Source organism: Sturnira hondurensis, unplaced genomic scaffold, assembly GCF_014824575.4.
Source record: "Sturnira hondurensis isolate 20B ecotype Veracruz unplaced genomic scaffold, ASM1482457v3 Scaffold0013931, whole genome shotgun sequence".
NCBI classification, from domain to species: domain Eukaryota; kingdom Metazoa; phylum Chordata; class Mammalia; order Chiroptera; family Phyllostomidae; genus Sturnira; species Sturnira hondurensis.
The window spans coordinates 399,386-418,760 of record NW_028086562.1 but is presented as its reverse complement, the minus strand read 5'-3'; the positions used below and the strand labels follow the sequence as shown (position 1 = coordinate 418,760).

The window sequence follows — 19,375 nt, the reverse complement described above, 5'->3', positions numbered from 1 at the left end:
TTGCTCCCCTCTGTAGACATCCCACCCATTACAATGCTCAGCACACATACACAATGTCTAAAAACTGAACTATATGAATGTTTAGCTCTGAAAATGGGAAGTGGGAGAAAATGATCTAGTACAGAAAATATTAATGAACCAGCAACTGGGTTTACAAATAACATGAGCTTAATTTCTATTGGGCTAGGAACTCAAAAATAAGACTACACAGATGAGAAAGGTAGTTAAGGATGAACACTTTTTCACCTTCTCCCTCCACAGGCTAATTCCAACTCTGAGGGCACCCTCTCTCTCTAAAGTCAGAGCAGATCCAACTGTCTTCTCGCTAACGTTAGCTGCATCTGAGACAGGTCACTGAGTAATTGCTCCCTGTCTTCGACCCAGTGCTGGCTAAATTTGTCTGAGCAGCAGCAGACAGAGAGAACCACACACAGAAGCTAGCCAGGATTCAAGGGATGATCATCCAGGTGTCAGACATAGGAAGTCTTGGTTCAAACAACACAAACATGTTTTTGGTGTAAAAGAAAATGAATGTCACTGCCATCTGAATAATCATCTCATGATTTTGAAGAAAACGGCAATGTGTATAAAAATCAAACAAAACATAATTTTTGGAAGACCCATGACTTTGTATTATTCTTAACATGGCTCCCCTCCTGGTAATGTAAAGTCAGCTCTACATGGGCTCTCATTTTATCAGGTATGACTTTAGCATCAGAGAGCATGTAACTCACCGACCCGAAGTCCCTGGAAGTTCTGAAAGCAGCATCCAAGGGGCTCGGCTCCACGCCTCCTGTCAGAGCTCAGCGAGAGGATACTCACTGTGATTTACACAAATGTACTCACTCCCAGGGCTCTGCTGTGTTTTAGGTCCAGTCGTGTTGTAAGAGAAAAATGCACAGCTAAGGGGAATCTGATATGCTCCACAAAGACTTGTTACTATATTTTACTACTAATCACACATCTTTTAAGAATACTGAGGGAGGGAAATAGTTGTAGAAAAAGATAATAAGCTACAGGATATCTGCACAGCCACGACACTAAATATTTAACTTGTGGTTATTCTCTTGGGTACCATGAGGTTAACATGTAATACTCACTCAACTAAACCTCTATAAACAGTTGGTTTTCCACAATCACAGCCACTATTCCCACTTCAGTGGGTAGCAGTGTACAGAGAAAAGCCAGATTCAGCGCCTGTGTAATAAACACGAGAAACCAAAAGAGCTGTGAAAGCTATTGATGCCCAGGCCCACCAGGAACCGTGTCTGCAGAGCTCACTGAAAGGACCAGTAAGAATGGAAGTGTCCTCAACAAAACTTCAAGACAGAATACATCCCTTGAACTAGGCAGTGCCCTCCACTCCTTCCCAGGTTTTCAACTAAAAGTGTTTTTGGCAAGGTAGATTAATGAGAAACAGGTAATTTCTTTTTTATATAAAGTCAATTTTTTCACAGTGTAGTATGTAGTTACTCTGTGTAGTATTGGGGGGTATATGAGAAGAACAGTCATTTTCAAGCATTTTTAGGCACTCCTTATAAACGGTGTCTCATTTAAATTCTCAAAACTATTCCCAGCAGCAGAAGGACAGGCCTGTTTTACAGACACGTACATTAAAGGACGGAGAGGCTGGACAATCTGAGGCCCCAGAGTGGGTGTGCCCAAAGTGTGCAATAGCCCACTATGTGTGCAAATGTTTCACAAGGATTGTATCTAGCGCCCATAAAATTCTCACCCAAAGAAACACCATTTTTGAGAACACAATTTCCCAGGCCCTGTCAGGATCTGCCCTGAACTTCCCAATAACAGCGCAAAGGCGACCACACAGTCAGAAGAGATCAGCACGTACTACAGTTACTGGTGAGACCAAGAATAGAGCGCAGGCCTGCTGACCCGCACCCAGGCCCAGTCAGGCGTGTTCTTTGGATGCTGACACCCTTCTGAAGTTTCAAGTCAGTTGAGAATAGCAAAGAAATGAGTTAATAATTCTGGCAAATAGAAGAGAATGTGGAAAGTATCTACAGATTTGCTATAAAAAGAGGCATGACCACATGAAGATTTCTACTGAGGAAGTTTTCAAGCAAGCAAGAACACTGGTGCCTGCATATTTCCTCATCTTCCCCAGCAAAAATGAAAAAGAACCTTTGCCCTTCCCTCCCTGTGAGTTGTGAATGATTAGCTTGCTCATGCAGATAACTAAGGAAAATATGAGTGCCTCTCCCAGCTGGTGAGAATTCTTACAGATCCATCCTACTACCAAACTCCTCCAATTCCACGCAAAGACAGACACCAGGAACAGTCAGCCGATGTCCGCCATAACAAACCTTCCGGTGCTGCAAACAACAGTCCCATTAGCTCCAACGGCCCTGCCCTGAAGAGGTTGAAACAGGACAACTGCTGGGTGCTATGGAGGCAAAGAGAGAGCCATGTGACTGGGGCACTGGGACTGCAGGGAGGGGACGAGGAAGGGTCTTAGGAAAGAGGCGCCTGGGAAAGACCAGAGAGCCAGCTTGAAGAGGTGACGTCCTACCTTCTCTGTGGTGAGGAAAGGCTACTTACTGAGTTTGACTTGTCGCTAAGCAACAACCAACAGCAAGAAGAAAAAGAGAGTCAAAAACTCTCACCTAGGTTACCGAGGTTTCTGCATGGAAGTTAAAACTAAATGAAACTGGCATTTCCAAATGCTAGACAGTGCATTTTAGGATTAATGCTTAATCTTGCTATTATCAATTTGGTTTCTTTAAAATAGAAAGATAACGTGTTGGTGAGTGATACTTTGTATCAGATTCTTCATGGTTTGCATGTTTTAGCAAAGCACAGGGATAGGTAACACCTGAGTTGAGAGGTTATGAGGTAGCCCTTCACATCAAGTCAAAGCTGCTCAATGATATCTCTCAATTTCACCCCGATTTAGCCAAACCAAAATTCCTACACTTGGGTAAGGGCATTTTAGTTTTTTTTTAAAGGTTTTATGTATTTATTTGTTTGTTTGTTTATTTATTTATTTATTTTAGAGGGGACGGGAGAAAGAAAGAGAGAAACATCAATGTGTGGTTGCCTCTCACATGGCCCCTACTGGGGACCCAACCTGCAACACAGGATGTGCCTTGACTGGGAATCGAACTGGGGACCCTCTGGTTCACAGCCTGCACTCAATCCACTGAGCCACACCAGCCAGGGGCATTTTTGTTTTTAGAAGTACCTATCAATTTTCAAATAACTGAAATCCTCAAAATACTTTCCTTCACTGTTCTCCATTCAATACTTCTTTCCAATTTGTTCTGGAAAGAGCAAAAAAAAGTTGGTTTTATGGATCAATTACATAATCAATTTATTTTAATGTATGTGAACAGTTGTCTCTCTTTTTACCTCTCTTAAAATGACTCATCTCTCGGCATATTCAGGTATATAACAATCATTAAAAGTTTAATCTAGTTATGATTGATGATGCAAACCACTGATTTAAAGGAGGCCATACTTGAAATCTCTGAACCCATTTTCTCTGTTATGGTATCATTGTTCTTAAGGTACTATACACAAAGTGTCTAGAAACAGTTCATTAAAAGCATCAAAACTGAGTAAGAAAAAAAATCAATAAACAACACTCAGAAAACAAAAAACCCCCGAATAAAACAAAACAACCTACCGACTTTTATAACGAATACTCTTCATCCATCCCCCACTTCCACTCCTGGAGAAAACATCTAAATACTCGCCCCACCACAGGTCCTGAGGAGCACTGCAGTGACTGGACTTGGCTCCGGCCAGACACTGGGAAGTGGCTGGCTCTACCCCACCCTGCATCTCCCCTACTCCTTGGCCGAGCCAGAGGAGGACATTCCCCAACCCACCTCCAGCAGCACCTGGAGGAAACCACAGGTAAGTGAGACAGAATCCCTCGACGATATTCTCTTTGTACAACTTTACTCTGAAGTTTCCTTAGCAAACCCTCCTCCCTGAATTTAGTAAAAGTACTCAACAGATCAGACTCTCAGTTTTGTGAAACAACATAGGAATTTTTTAAAGCTCCATTTAAGCAATTTATAACAACCGTTCATCCATCAAATGAAAAGTACAAACTCTTACGTCTGGAAAATTAAAGAGTTAAAACTACTCTTCAAACCACTGTAACATTAAATACAGAAAAAGTCCCAAAAGAATTAAAAGTATATGAGCTACAAACCACATCAACCAAATCTGAACTAGTGATAAATGACATTTCCTAGTCCAGCCACTGTATTTAAAATTAGATGTTAACTTCCCAATACCCCAACACCCACTCCCACCCCACAACTTAACCCTCTGTTGCCGAGGACCTGTTTGTTCTGACAACAGAAGTCCACTTTCTTCAGGGAAATAGGCATAATCTATCACTTACTATCTAGAATCATGAGCTAGAACTAAACGGGGAAGGAAGTAAAATGAATAGGATGCTAAAGGCCAGCCTGAATCTGAGCACAGTGCGGGGTTAAAGGAAACCATTTCATAAGATCAAGTGTGGAGAAGCAGCAGGAGCAAAGAGGAAAAAATCAAGTTACATAAAGTCCAATTGTACTCACTGTTTCCTTATTGGGAAGCAGCTCCTTTCGGATTCTGAAGAAGTTCTTGCCGTACTGCCTGAGCCCCTTAACGAAACGTTTCTGTAATAAAAAGAAACAACAAATGGGATGTAAAAACCAAAAACAAAACAGGATGTCAGCAAAGCAAAGATATCCGCAATCAGCAAAATAACAACTGCAACAACAAAAAAGTCTTAGCCAGGGAATACCCCTGGGCTAGGACCCGGGACACACAACCAGGGCAGGCCCCCCACAGCTTTTCTCAGAACCGGGAGCCCAGGCCGCACACAGGCTTAGGCAAAGGACATCTACGTGGAGGCTCGGCAGCAATCTGTGCCCTCTGCGCTACCAGTCTACGCGCTGGTTCACTGAGGGATAAACAACAGATACACTCCGGGTTTCAATAAAACAGGACGACTGCCTTCCACCTTAGAACCAGGCTTCCCAGAGTGTGGAGCAGAGGGGAGAAGACAGAACCAAACCTGGAGACTTTTCTCCAGAAGGGCACCCTAGAGGGCTGAAAGGCCCTCTCCTTAACCCAAGAAATTCACCAGGAAGGCATCGACATCTGACGCCCACTGGGACCCCCAACACCACTGGCCTGCCCCACCATCTCTGTCCCGAAAAGCCACTCCAGGATACCAAATACAGAAAAACCAGCACCCCTTCCTTCTTCCCGAAGCCCCTCACCGACCCCCCCCCCATTTCCTTAGCAGTCTGAAGACTTTCTTGTCGTCCCACGGCTCCCAGGCAGTCTGTCCTCGCCCCAGTGCGGGCAGTCCCCCAGCCCTCCCGACTCCCACCCCGGGCTCTGGGCCCTGGTCCTGTGGGGCCGACCTGCCACTGCTCGTCCCGGCCGGGTGGGTGCCTGTGGCCAGGCAGCCACAGGTACGTGGGGCCGGCGCCGAGGCCACTTAGGGTCCGGAGCAGCGAGAGGCCGCGCCTGTCACCCACCTCTGGCTCCAAAAATCGGGGGCAGGAGGCAGCCAGGGTGGCTCGGTGTGTGACCGAGGCGGGCCGCAGCGCGGGGCGCAGGGCTCGGGGCTGGGGCCACGGCTGCCACCACCGGGGGAGGAGGCTGGAGCAGCGCGCAGAGCCCAGCGCGGCCGGGCGGCTGCAAAAGGCGGCCTGGATTGCCGCGCTGTCCGCCGGCCCCGCACTCCGGCCCCCCGCCCTGGGGCTCTGCGCCAGAGCCTCCCGGGACCGGGCGCTGCTACCTCGGGTCCTTCCTTGTGAACAGCAGAAGTAAATCCCGGCGCCAGAGCACAGAAACTTCCTCCCAACCACTGCGAGAGTGAGCTGAGGGCGCCTACCAGGCTGGGGCTGCGCCGGGGCTCGGGGCCCGTCCCAGGCCGCTCCTTTTCCAGTCCTCCCTCCCGGCGGGCAGAGTCAGCAGCGCTACCGCCAGCCGTCCACCAGCCCTGGGCTGCGAAATGGGAGGCCAGCCCGACGACCCCGTGGTCTCTTCCGGCCAGTATTGTGGGCGGCTGCTCCCAGCGGCCCAGGCATTAGGCTGCACCTCGCAAGGCCCGGTTCACCACGAAATCACCGCGGAAGCTTCCCAGCCAATAAATCACCTGCCCACCGGGAGGAGAGTCCCTCCCACTCCCCGTGTTTGAGACCGGCCAGGCAAATTAGGTGAGGAGCCAGACTCGGCCTGCAGGACTGATCTGCAACCTCCCACTCCCTTCCTAGAGGCTCTGCATTTTCAGATTCCAGCCCCAAGATGACTCATCATTGTCAGTTTTCAGTATAATTCTGATACCTCAAAGGAAAAGTCTGTCAAGGCACAAAAAGGAAGCAAGCGCTCCTCTAGTCTGGAAAAGAGTGACCTCGATTACTTAATAAAAGTATCCTTCTTAGGATCAACTTCCATTCCTGACCACCTACAGGCATCTCCACTGGGGGTATGAAGAGGGAGGAGGCTGCCCTGCCCTCAAGGAGCTCCAAGGCAGGCAGGTAAACAGATCAATCTCTGGGCCCTCAGAAAAGCTTCAGAGGAACAAAGGGCTGTGGGTGGGGCTAGAAGGAGGAAGCAATCTACACTGCTGGTATCTTAGAGGAAGTGACAAGGAAGAGCAGGAGCCTGCCAGGTGTGCTCAGCAGGGCTTCAGGCAGAGGTGTCAGTCAGGAAGGGGATAAAGAACATTCTGGGAATTGCAAGGAGGACAGGGTGTGCAGAAAGGAGTGCCAGCAGGTAGGTAAGACTGGAGTGGCAGGAGAGGATCGGGCTGCAGAGAGCCTTTCAGGCCCAACGGAAGACTTCTGGTCTTAATTGTAGACAGGCAGGGAAGTTCAAGCACGAATGGTCCATGAAAAAAGACTGGATAAGAACTGCCCCAACGGCAGTGTTGCTGTGGCCTAGGGACAGACCTACTGCAACAGAGAGACTAGTTATAGAGGCTGGTGATATAGCCCAGGTGTGAGATGAGAAAGGCCCAAACTCAACCTCAGCCACCAGAATTCATGCTTCTTCACGCACTCTTTTAAGTATTTCCTGAGTACCTAGCACTGGGAAGAATTTAAAAGTGGCCATGGGCCACTTTAAAAAGAGTGCGTATTGGCTGTATTAAAATTGACTCATTTTTAGCAGGTAAGATAAATGTGCATGGAGTCATTACAGAACAATCTGAGACTTAATTCAGCCAAACATAAAGTCGTGAAGTGCAGCACAGGAGCCAGGGGGTGGACTGTGTAGTCTAGAATGCCCTCCCCAAGGTGGCATTCTTGGGGAGGCAGGGCCACACAGCGAGCCCAGACAGCATTTGCAGAGGTGGAGGGGGTTTGGAAGGCCCTCCGTGAAAGACAGAGGTGGAGGGTGAGAACTGGTTATAGGACAAGAAAGCCTACACAAAGTTGAGGTGGGTGACCCGGAATGAGTCAGAGGGTGGAATGCCAGGACCACACCACCTGAAGGTGGGCTAGATGCCAAAGGGCACAGAACAGGTTTACTCGGAGAGGCGGGCACAAATGGAGGTGGCATCTGAAGAAGGCTGACTCTAGAACATCAGGTTAATGTGGTGGAGCTGAGCAAACCTGAATTCAGATTCTGATTCTGCTACCTGTTATGATGTAATACTCTGAACACCATCCATTCAAGTAATAGTTATTAAGTACCTACTATATGCTAGGGTCTTACATACGTTAATTTAAAATTGTTATAACCTACAAATAAGTACTATTATCTCTCCATTTTATTATTTTTAAAGAGTTTATTTATGTTTAGAGAGGGGGGAAGGGAGGGAGGAAGAGAGGAAGAGAAACATAGATCAGTTGCCTCTCACACGGCCCCAATGGGGGACCTGGCCTGCAACCCAGGTGTGTGCCCTGAACTGGGAATTGAACCATGACCTTTTGGCTCACAGGCCCACACTCAATCCACTGAGCTACACCAGCCAGGGGTATTAGCTCCAGTTTAAAGACAAGGAAGCTGAGGCACAGATGGCTAAGTAACTAGACCAAAGTTACCCAATGCCTCAGAGGAAAAGAATTCAAACCCCAGCTCCAAAACCCATGCCCTGCACTGCCACACTCTCTGTAAGACGGAGGTAAGAGTCTACAGACATAACCATTTCAGTCATAGTACCATTATCTGGGACTCTGCCCTTTCCCGTTAGCCCCAACATCAAATCGCCAAGTCTTCGGTATTCTCCCTAAGAAAGGTCTTTGAATACCCTCTTTTCTTTCTACTCCAGTGCTAGTCCAGGTCAGACCCTCATCCCTCTCTCCTCCTAGCTAGCCTATTAACCCAGCTCCCCCATCCAGCCACTTACTGGCTTCTGCAAGGAATTTTTCATAGCTGCAAGGTTAATCACTAGTCCTCACTCACCCTGCCCCTTTCCCCTACCTAAGTAGCTCTTTGATCTATTCAGGGTAGTGTTTACACCCCTTAGCCCCCAATTCAGGACACTCCAGGATTCCTGTAGCTAACTTTTTAACCAGACATCCAGTGATGCCAATTAGCCCACAGTGCAACTGTCTGAACTCTGGATTATATTTTCTACTACTCTCTACAGCCTGCCCAAGATATTTCCAGTTTACCTCAAGCCCAAGTTCAAATCCCTCCCACTCCAAAATGAAATTTCCCTAACCATTCCCTCCTATTCATGTGGCATTTATTTGTATAAAGGCTCATGTATTAATAGAGTCTACATGCCCTGAAACATGGGCACCGTATCTTACACCTCTTTGCCTCTTGACAGCATTAGGAGTCTCCCATGGTTTTGATATATAAGCGAGATCAAGCACGAAATGATGAGCCTGGGCTACGGTGGTCACAGTGGAAATAGACTGTTAAAAATCACAGGGTTCATACTGAACTGTGATAACAGAGTTGACTTTCCTGGCTCCATGACACGAAACTCTCCTGATTTTCCTCATATCACCTGGCTTAATTCTCTATTCAACTTCTAAATGTTAGGGCTTCCCAAAGCTTTGTTCAAGGCTTTCTGCTCTCCAAACTCCCTCCCAATATTATCTCCCACTGCACCCTTGACTTTAAATACCATCCAAGATGCTCATGACTATTTCTAAGGCTCAATCTATGGTCCAAGCCCATTGGGAACACTTGCTTGAATGTCTCAGACATTTCAAATCAACTGCTTCCAGAAATATGATTTTGACATCTGGTGGTAAACACAGACCACTTCTGTCAATGTATTTCAATGACTATGCTTTCAAGTGCAAAGTACCATTGGCTCCACTTACAAAAAAGGAAGTAAAAGCTTCATGTGGCCTTCGCTGTTACTTCTCTATGGAAACCCACAAGGCCTCAAAACTGGTCAAACATCTGCTTCTCAGAGACCAGCCTTCACCTTGTGGTTTACCAGAAATGGAGAGTAAGTAGCCTTTAAAATCGAAACCAAGCCAATCCACTCAGAGAGTCAATGATTATGTCAGTATGTTAAATAGGCTTTCTGAGGCTGTGATCTCCTTTTTCTCTATTACTTCATCTCTCTTCAAATGAAGACCTTACTTTAACAATTAACTCTACTGACTTCAAAATATACAGATACAGGCAAGCTGTGGAGATATTGCGGGTGCAGTTCCAGACCACCACAATAAGGCAGGTATTGTAATAAGTGAGTTGGAATCTGTTTATTGGTGGAGGGTCTTGCCTTCTATTTGTATTTTTTTAAAAAGAGGGGTGGTGGCCAACATTTGTGTTGGCCAATAAAGCAAAGCACAATAAAATCTGGTCTGCCTGTATGCTTAACTTCTGAATGACAGCACATAGACACGGTCTGTTTCTTAGTAGTTGAGCTGAAATTTGGCATTGCTTGTGCTGAAATTCCAGGCCTCGTGAATTATTTCTATGTCCCTTGGCTTTTCTGTCCCTGATGGTGTATAGCTATTAGAAAGCTAGGATGCCCAGGGTGAAGGAGAAAGGGGACTGTGCTTGTTTACAAGACAGTAACGGGGGCTGGGTCACCGCTCTGTGAGTTCAGAAGGGGACTGTGCTTGTTTACAAGACAGTAACGGGGGCTGGGTCACCGCTCTGTGAGTTCAGCAGCCCCGCTTTTCACACTCCAGAGACCTGCGGCCCCCGCCCACCCTCCAGAGCACAAACTGAGGCCTCGGGGTGTTTGTTTCCAGTTAACCTGACTGTGTGCTTTTGGGAGCACACAACAAGTCCTCTTCTATTTCTGAATTCCCACAGCCAGATGAGACCCAAATATAAATATAAGTTTATTTATGGCAAGGAGACTATTCTTTGCTTTGTTTTACAAACCTAAGTTGTAAAACAACTTAGAGCACAGCTCTAAGTTGTGGCTGTGCTCTAGTTTTTATTTTATTTACTGAAATATATTTTGACATATAACAATGCATAGAGTTGAGGTGTACAACACATTAATTTGATACACATATATTGTAATATGATTGCCACTGTAGTGATAATTAGAGCCTCTTTCATGTTATATAATTATGCTCCAGTTTTCAGACAGATTGCTATCATTTTCTATTATTAAGCTAAAATTTCACATCATCATCAGGAGTCACCTGCCTATACATTCCTAATTGAGAGTATTTAATTCCTGGCTTTAAAAAAAGTAAGTTGCCTGAGCACAGTATTTACTCTTCTACTTGGTTTTAACAGAATCTGGAAAGCTCCATTTCTCCTTTCTGGTAGAAGGGAAAGAGCACGAGATTCAAACTCAGAAGTCCTAGTCTGCTTTTCTGTTCCATAAAGGAAAATCTGACGTGATTGTTTATAGACACAGCCACTTCTGAAATAGGAGATACTTAATGGGACTAAACATAATTGGGTCAAAATGCAATAACATTTTCTCTTATGATAAAGTAAACATTCAAAAGTTCCTGATGCTGTTGCTGAGCCGGCCCATGTCAGAGCCCCCCGAGCCCTGTGCCTGCGGCCCACCTGGATGCTGGCCTTCTGTTCCCTCGGGATGGCCAGGTGGGCCCAGGGCAAAGAGCTTCACCGTTTGGATCACGATGTGAAATTGGTAGGGAAACACCAGTCTGTACAACAGGGAAACCGGCTGACGCACCGTAATGCTAGGACACGTTTTAAGGACTCTAGGTGCACCAACTCCAAGAAGCGTCATTTTACAGATGGAAATCTCCCTTTCACAGATGGAAAAACTAACCAAGTCATCAAATCCCTGGACCAGGAGGAGAGGGTCAAGGGAGACAAATGGAAACAACTGGGAACCTCAGAGATGGAGTGAGGCCCAAGAATGGAGTCAAGGACAGGGTGCAGATCATGGGTGCAAAGGGCATTTGTTGCTGGGTTTGCATTTCAAAATTTTAAGTGTTCCCCCCAAAATCTATAAATGAACAAGTAAAGGCTATATTCTCATAACTTAATTTATTCTTGCCTCAGTTTATTCAGCTAAGCTGGCAAAAAAAATCTGCCTATCCATTTCAAAATTCTTTTCTGAACATCAAATTGGATAGCAAACAGAAGAGCACGGGAGTGGGAGTAAGTCCTTCAAAAAATAAGGTGTACTTATCTCCCTCATCTGCATATGAAACTCCCAACGTGGTTCATCTCAAGGGCTGGATCTGCCCTGTGCCTGCAGCAGAGAAGACAGGCAGGAAGATGGGCCTATGCCCCAGAAATGGCTAAAAGATAGCTCTGCATTAACCCCTGGCTGAGAGCTTTCAAAATTAACTCCCTCTGGTGAATTTTAACTAGTACATCACAGTCAGAAACTCACCAGGACTTCTGAAAAGCAACGTCTACTCAATCCTCTTACATAAGTGTTTGGAAAACACTGTCGCTATTAAAATGATTCCCACTGTGAAAATGGCTGCTCCTGCTCTACCCTGTTTTCTGCACAAAATTTTATGTTAATAACTTACAGGGAACTGAAGAACATTCATATTTGCAAGTAAGCAAACCACAGTGTGCCCCCATCCCCTCTCCTGCCTTGCTAGAGGTATGAAAGTGTAGGCCCACAGCTAGGCAGGGAGTGGGAGGAGCATGCCCACTGCTCTTCTCAAAGTTGAGAGCAGTAGGATCATATCAAAGAGTGTCCTAAATGTGGGCCTGTGGTAATGAGTAAGGTGAAAAAAAGAGGAGGCTGATGCCAAGCAGAAGAAACAAAAGCCTTTCCAAACACACCCGTATTACACAATGCCCACCTACCTGCTCATCATCGACTCTTTCTGAACAACTGCTAGATGAGAACCTATTGCATTTCATCTGTATAATCCCGTTTGTTATAGATTCCTGTCACCCCGTATCTAAAACACTTCCCGCTGGAGGTATGCTACTGATGCTGCTTTGAAAAGTATCATTTGTTTTTGGTTTTAACTATTTAACACATTAATGAAAGGGTAGCTGAGTAAGGCATTACTTTTTTGATAAACACCACCCGGAACCAGCTTGTGTGGGAGGAGATGTGACAGCAATTACGGTGGGCATTTCCATGAGTTCTAGTATGTTGCTCCTCATTTCTGACTATACCTTTAAGTACACTCTGAATTTACTAGCATCATGCCAGGGTCACTACAGTAGTTATATTCAGATTTTCAACTGTGTGCGAGGCCGGCACCTGCAATCCTTGAGTTGTTCGAGGTTATATATAGTTATATATATATAGTTGTTATAGATAGTTAATATAACTATTAACTATCAACTGTAGTTAATAGTTTCATTAAACTAGTCATGGTTTTTAAAAAAGCAAACAGGATAACCAGTTATAATAATAACCACAATTTTACTGATGATTCTCATCTTTCATCTAGATCTGACATTTTCCTCTAACTCAAATGTGCACCTACACTTTCTATTCAGAGTAACAGCTTCTATTGTCTCAGAATATCATAATCTCAACATGGACAGTCATGGGTCCTAGACCAAGTCCTCCTCAAGAGAAGTGTCACTGGACCCATTCTACAGATGAAAAAACTGAGGTTTAGCTAAATTAAATACCCTGCCCTAATCCATAGTTAATCAGGAAGGGTAGAGAGTAAATGAGATTTCAAAATAGAATTACTTGAAATCTAGGTACAGAAACATTCCTTTGTATCTACTCATATCAGAGAAATTAAAGGTTATTATATTTTCTTTTTAAAAAAGCCTCAAAAGGAAATTTTACACATACACACACACACATGCTCTTGGAAGCAAAAGCATGTGTCAGACACTGTACGCTGTTAGAAATTTTCCCACAAAACAACTCGGAGAGTGTACAACTCTGTGCCAAGTGTCCACGGCCCCCGTGCAGCTCACTGCCTCTCTCGGCGCTCCCTCAGGCCTGGGTGTAAGACGGACACTGGGTCCGGCCACTGGCCACAGAGCCTCAGCAAACAGAGGCTGTCTCTACCCCCACACCTCCCCGCTCGGAGCTGCAGTGAGGGAGGGAGGCCTTTCCTCCGCAGAGACAAGAGGACAGCTACACTCTTTTCTGAAGAGACCCTTTAAGGCATGATGTGTGCTGTCAATGGTCTTCTCTGGAAATTCCTAAAACTTGTCAAAAACACCTTTAATGTTAGATTAATCCTGGTTTTAGCAAAAAAACAAAAACAACCCCCCCAAAAACAAACAAACAAACAAACAAAACCTGTTTCCCCCAACCCCATCCCAAAAGATTTGATGGTGCTTATTAGCACAGAAGCCCCAATGCAAGCCTGACCATTTCTAAAACAAGTCTTCTCTAGGGTCAAACACGACAGCTGTTCAGCTGCCATGAAGGAATAATACCATAGCATTCTCTACCCCATTTCCTTTCCTTTCAATCTTCCAAAGGTCCAAAACACGACAGTGAGAACTAAGGAAGGTCAGTATTAATGGGATCCTGCCCTGATTCTTCCACCTTCCTTAGTTCGTGAGTCTCATGACAGCAGCCAGCTCCTGGTTTCAATCACTGTTCTGTCCACCCTCTGCCCCTGTAAGATGACCTCTAACATAAAGGGGGACTGAAGTGCCAGGTGCTAAGGTGTTTCAGTTGAAGGCCAGCAGGGAGAGTCCAGTGGCCCTCCTCCCCCCAGCCGACCCCTCAGCCCATGTGCCTCAGAAATGTCTACAGCAGCCAGACACTGCCACCACTCGCCCCCTGCCACACCTGTAACAGCAGAATCCAAGAACGACACACTTGGAAGGGGGCTTTAGAGCATCTTCGCTGCTCAGAACTCTTACTTTACAGACAAGGATCACACATCACTTAAGACAAAACAAACTAAAACACACATACCCACAAAAGTTTTTTATTTGTGACAGGCTATTCCTTCTCGTCCCACACGCTGCACTTATGGCGCGACTAGGACACTTCTGCACTGAGAGGGCTGTTCCTTGCCCTCGAGGCTGGGTGGACCTTTGTAATCGTTTTAACCAACAGGACAGAGTGACACTGGTGGGCTGAGGCTGGGGCACAAGCAAAACAGCTTCTGCTTGGCTCTCCCTCTACAGGCACAGAGCCTGAGACACCGTAGTTAAGTCTGGCTGTCCTGAAGCCACCGTGCTGGGGAGACAATACAGGGACAAAGAGGTACCACAGAAGCTCTAGCTCTCTTAGCTCCCAGCTGTTTGAATCCTCCTGGCCTGGACTTGAGGTAAGGGGCCTTCAAGATGACTCCAACCCCACCTGCCACCTGACTGCAACCTCATGAAAGCCACCCCCCCGCCCCCCCCCCCCGCTCAGAAGCACCCAGCTGAGCCACTCTTAAATTCTTGTCCCACAGAAACAGTGAGAAGTAATAAATGATCAGTGTCATTTTAAGTGGAGGTAATTTCTTTAAAATTTTTTATTTATTTATTTTTAGAGGGGAAAAAAGGGAGAAAAATGTGCCTGCCTTTCACATGCCCCCCATAGGACACCTGGCCCACAACCCAGGCTCATGCCCCAACTGGGAATTGAACCTCGACCCCTTGGTTTGCAGGCCGGCACTCAATCCACTAAGCCACACCAGCCAGGGCAAGTGGAGGTAATTTTTATTGTTGTGAGTAATTTGTTATACAGCTAGAAGGAACCAATATGAAATTCATTACAAAAACCACTAAAAATTCTAACTACAGTGTTAGTTAGCTGTTAATGAAATGAACCACTAAACAACCTTCCAATTAGACTTCCTCAATCTGTATGCCTTATTACTCTCCATAACCTTACTGTTTTATTTTAATACATAGCTCTCATTACCATATGACATGACACGTGATACTAAATACTTGAGGAAATTTGTTCCCTTCTATATCCCAGCACTGAAAACAGCACTTGATGGGTACAGCATGTGATCAACATCAGTCATTGGCTGAATCAATACGTGAAGCTATCCGGAGGTGAGCTAGCTTGGTCTTCCCAAAACACTTATTTGATTTCCCAGCCATTTGCCCTCCATCTTGACTCAGTGTCTTCTGTTATGTGTTCGCTGCAAGTTTCTGACCCTCTAATTGCTACTAACAAAATTACTTAAAACCAGCTTTCCTGTCCATGCAGACACACAAATCCCACTAGAGAAACTACACCATCCCACTCCATGATGCCGGCTCAGCACCCAGAGTGAAGCTGATAATGAATTTTTTCAACACACCTGTGTGCTAACCCCTTCCCAGGTGGTCTCAAATGTCAAAAAATTACTCCATTTTTCATTCAAAAATCACATGGCCCATAAGAAAATGACCTCATTTTGAATGGTTTACATTGCACCTGGGCCCACTAGCCAAGGCCACGGAGCCATTCTACATATCTGTCTATACGATGATTGCGTTGAGTTTCCTGGAGTCTTTTCACTAGAGCAGACCTAATGAAGTATTGCCATCAGACCACACTTCAATGCATTTCAAGTCAAATGAGAACGGACTAGTTAAGCAGCAGCGTGAACAGATATAGAAATAGGGCCAGCAAAATATGTCTGGCCAATTATGGCTGCTCAGCTACACCCAAATTAAAAATAACCCAACGCTAACAACAGAACCCAAATGGGTATTACAGGCTCCTCCTCTCCCTGCAAAATCACCGTGGAGTCTCCCTGTAAATGTTCCTGTAAAGTGGCTATAAACAAGTCATTAAAAAGTTAACCTTCTTTATCTAACAAAGTAGATCTCAGTACAAAAAGAAAGACGAATAATCTGGAAAAAAAGAATGCGGCTTAATAAACATTACAAAGAAATAAAAAGGGAAAAATCTTTAGCGCAGAAGCCTTCTGCAAATATTATAATTAAGAGTCTAATTAGTGGCTGCCCAATAGATATTGACTGAACCACAAATATAACTTTAATTTTCTAGTAGCCATATTTTTAAAAGATAAAATTAATTTTAATAATAGAGGAGCTCCTAATGTCTATTTTAACTTGCTATATCCAAAATATTATCAATTCAACATATCAATATGAAATTGCTGCTGAAATAGTTTGCGTTTTTTCTCCTTCGAGGGCTGTGAAATTCGGTGTGTGTTTCACACTCACAGCACTTCTAGACTGGGACTGGCACCCCCCAGTGCTCAACAGCCACACGTGGTTGGTGGCTACCAAGTCAGACAGCACAGGTCTAGAATGATCCTCACTTCTTTTTTGTACAACATTAAAACACCCAAAGCACCAGAAGTTTTCCATTAGGGAGGTAAAATACACTGTCAGAATTATGGACAATAATACCACACAGTCCTAGATGAAATAAAATCGTAAAGGTCTGTCATTTTAAATTAAATGAAACCTGTCCTCTAGAAGAACCCAGGAAGTTATCATCTGCCCCCCACACAGGGAATTCCGGGGCTCGCTTTAGCTCCTGCCATGGAAGGGCCCCTGAACTTTGCTTCTCCTTCACCACCACTTGGCAAGGGCCAGGGTTTCTCATTTAATTCTATTCACTTTACAGGGTCTCTGAACAGGGAAGAAAAAATCAATTATCTCTTTAGTAAATGTAGGGAAATGGAGTGGGGGAGGGAGTGTACTCAGTTACAAAAGGCAAACCTGCCGGTAAGGCAGATCCCTGTCTAACTTGTGGTCATTGTTTTCTTTTTTATTACCATTTGGTGTCATGCTGTCCCCAGGCACGACAACTACCACAAAAGTGTCTCAAGGGAGAGTCCCCACATCAGGGTCTGGTAATGGTCCCACCACGAGGCTGCTCTGCTGGCTTTTGTTTGGAACAATAGTGCTCCCATGATACCACAGTCTCACTGAAAATATTGGTATTAAGGGAACATGAACACAGCTGTGTGTAAATTACACACACAAACAGATTAGGTCTGTATATTTATAAGAAACACAAACATACTAATAGCACATTTACATACACAGTTGGATACACTGGGCTGCATGCAGAGTGTGGTTTGAGTTTCAAAGTATTTCCTTAAAATTTTACAGAATGAAATGCTTAAGAAATGCTTAGCCTACTAAATCAGGCTGAGATTCTTCTGCTCCCTCCTTTTATGCAGAATGCCTCCCAAAATATATTTCTCTTCATCCACATTTACAATATGGGAGAAGTTATTTGAAACTCTAGGAAAGAAAAATCTCATGATAAAGATAAATAAATCAATACAGGATAATTTTCAGTTAAAAAGTAATAATTATAAATTGGGGGAAGAGAGCAAAAGAAGGTGGTATAGGCAGAAGCAGAGGTGGGAAGAATCTGAAAGCTCAGAATTAACTTGTCCTGAAATGACAGCACTCCCTTCTCCACACGCCAATGCACACACGTATGAAGAGAAAGACCTGTTAACACAACACATAGTTAGGCAGTGTCTCTGGATTTTTCAGCTAATTTTGTAAAACAGGGAGAAGAGCAACCAGCGTTTTATGGTCACTGCGGTCAACCCAGATACGGACACAGGCACCAGAAAACCTGGCCTCTGCTTCTATGCCTGATTCTGTCAACGCTTCAGATGACTCCGGGCAAGCCATTAACATTCCCTGGGCTGAGTTTCTCGTGGAAAGATGGCATCCCAAGTATCCTAATTTACCAGATAAAAGCACCGACTTTTAAAATGTTGAGTGTTCCAGGAAGATAAAAGAAATGAGTAATAATCCAACAAAGCAGAAATGTTAACCTATACATATGTGGATAGACACATAATAATAACAAAGTCACTATAGGCCTTAATTTTAGTCTTTAAAATTTTTAGGGAAAAAAAACCAACCCTCCCACTGATATTCTTCATCTTTCTTCTTTTTTTTCTTGATGTGGTTTATATAAACTCATGGTTTAAAAAAGAAAAAAAAGGTCTATTTCTGAGGCTTGGGTTTACCGTGCTTACAGTTCCACCAATAAATCATCTCTCAATCTGGGCTTGGAAAAGCACTGGCCACGGTTTGATTGCTCCAGCCCCAGGTTGCCAGGCAACCAGCACAAGGGGGAAGTCTGAGAACCGCTGACAGATAGCCAAGTGGCCGAAACAACAGACTTCTCTCTGTCAAAAATGTGTTTCAGAGAGCCGCTTCCCCACCTCTGCTCTCTGCTAAACACTACACGATTGTGAAATCAAAATCAAAAGGCCACTGTAATAAAAACACTTCCTGTTCAATTACGAATTGTTAAAAAGCTGTGGGGAGGCCCAGATCACACTGTGTATGGCAACAGAAACGTGATACTGTAAATGAGATAAAGTCAGCACCATGCGAGAAACCTGATCTAAATGCAGCTCTGTAGCTTGGAGTCAGGGGACCTGGTGCGTAGAGCAAATCAGCTGCTAAGAAAGCACCAGGAAGAAAATAATGAATGTTGAAATGTTAAAGAAACAAACCAAATAATAACTAAGAAGCTGCAGGTCCATATTATTTAATAATAAAACCAAGAACGTTCGTAAGCGTTCTGATCAACAATCTGGAGATAATGAAAGTCTCCTTCCTTTGGATGGATTCTTGTGGTAGAACAGAGCAAGGGAGGTAGCGGACCCTCAACCACGCCCCCTGGCAGAGGGGCAGGTGGTGTGATTCTCTAATGCTTGACAGCAAACTGGTTTACAGAAGATGCTAGTATCCTTCAGGTAATGCCTGGTAATACCAGCTCTGAGGTCTGACAGGCTACCGCAACATCTGAAACACCTACGGGGCTTGCCCGAGCCAGGAACACTGCACCACACGCCAGCCACTACGTCACCCCGATGCAGCACCCTTCCCTGAAACCACTTCACTGACACCGCCACCTGGGACTCTTTGGAGACTCTCTGTGGCTACTTGGAAGAGGCCAACACTAAGAACCAAATTCATCATTTTTGTACTATGGACCCTTTTTGGCAATCTGGTAAAGCTTAACCTTTTCTAAAAATGATTATTTAATGCCCAAAATAAAGCATGTGGATTAAAAAGGAAAACAGTACTATTGAAATCCAGTTATCAAAATATTTTTAAAAAGTAAATATATATACTTCATTGACATTAAATCACACAAGGTCTCCCAGAGGGTTTTTTT

The 19,375-nt window shown here is 44.7% G+C and overlaps 1 protein-coding gene across 9 annotated transcripts in view; it reads right to left on the bottom strand.

Moving 5' to 3' along the window:
- RERE (arginine-glutamic acid dipeptide repeats) overlaps positions 1–19,375 on the bottom strand; it is a 408,446-nt gene that overhangs the window by 51,450 nt on the left and 337,621 nt on the right. For 5 of the 9 annotated variants that reach the window (XM_037062025.1, XM_037062026.1, XM_037062023.1 and 2 more), the window contains one exon: positions 4,560–4,640. In XM_037062025.1, coding sequence (XP_036917920.1) covers positions 4,560–4,640 — 81 coding nt within the window. The other 4 variants (XM_037062031.1, XM_037062029.1, XM_037062032.1 and 1 more) reach the window with 4 other exon arrangements.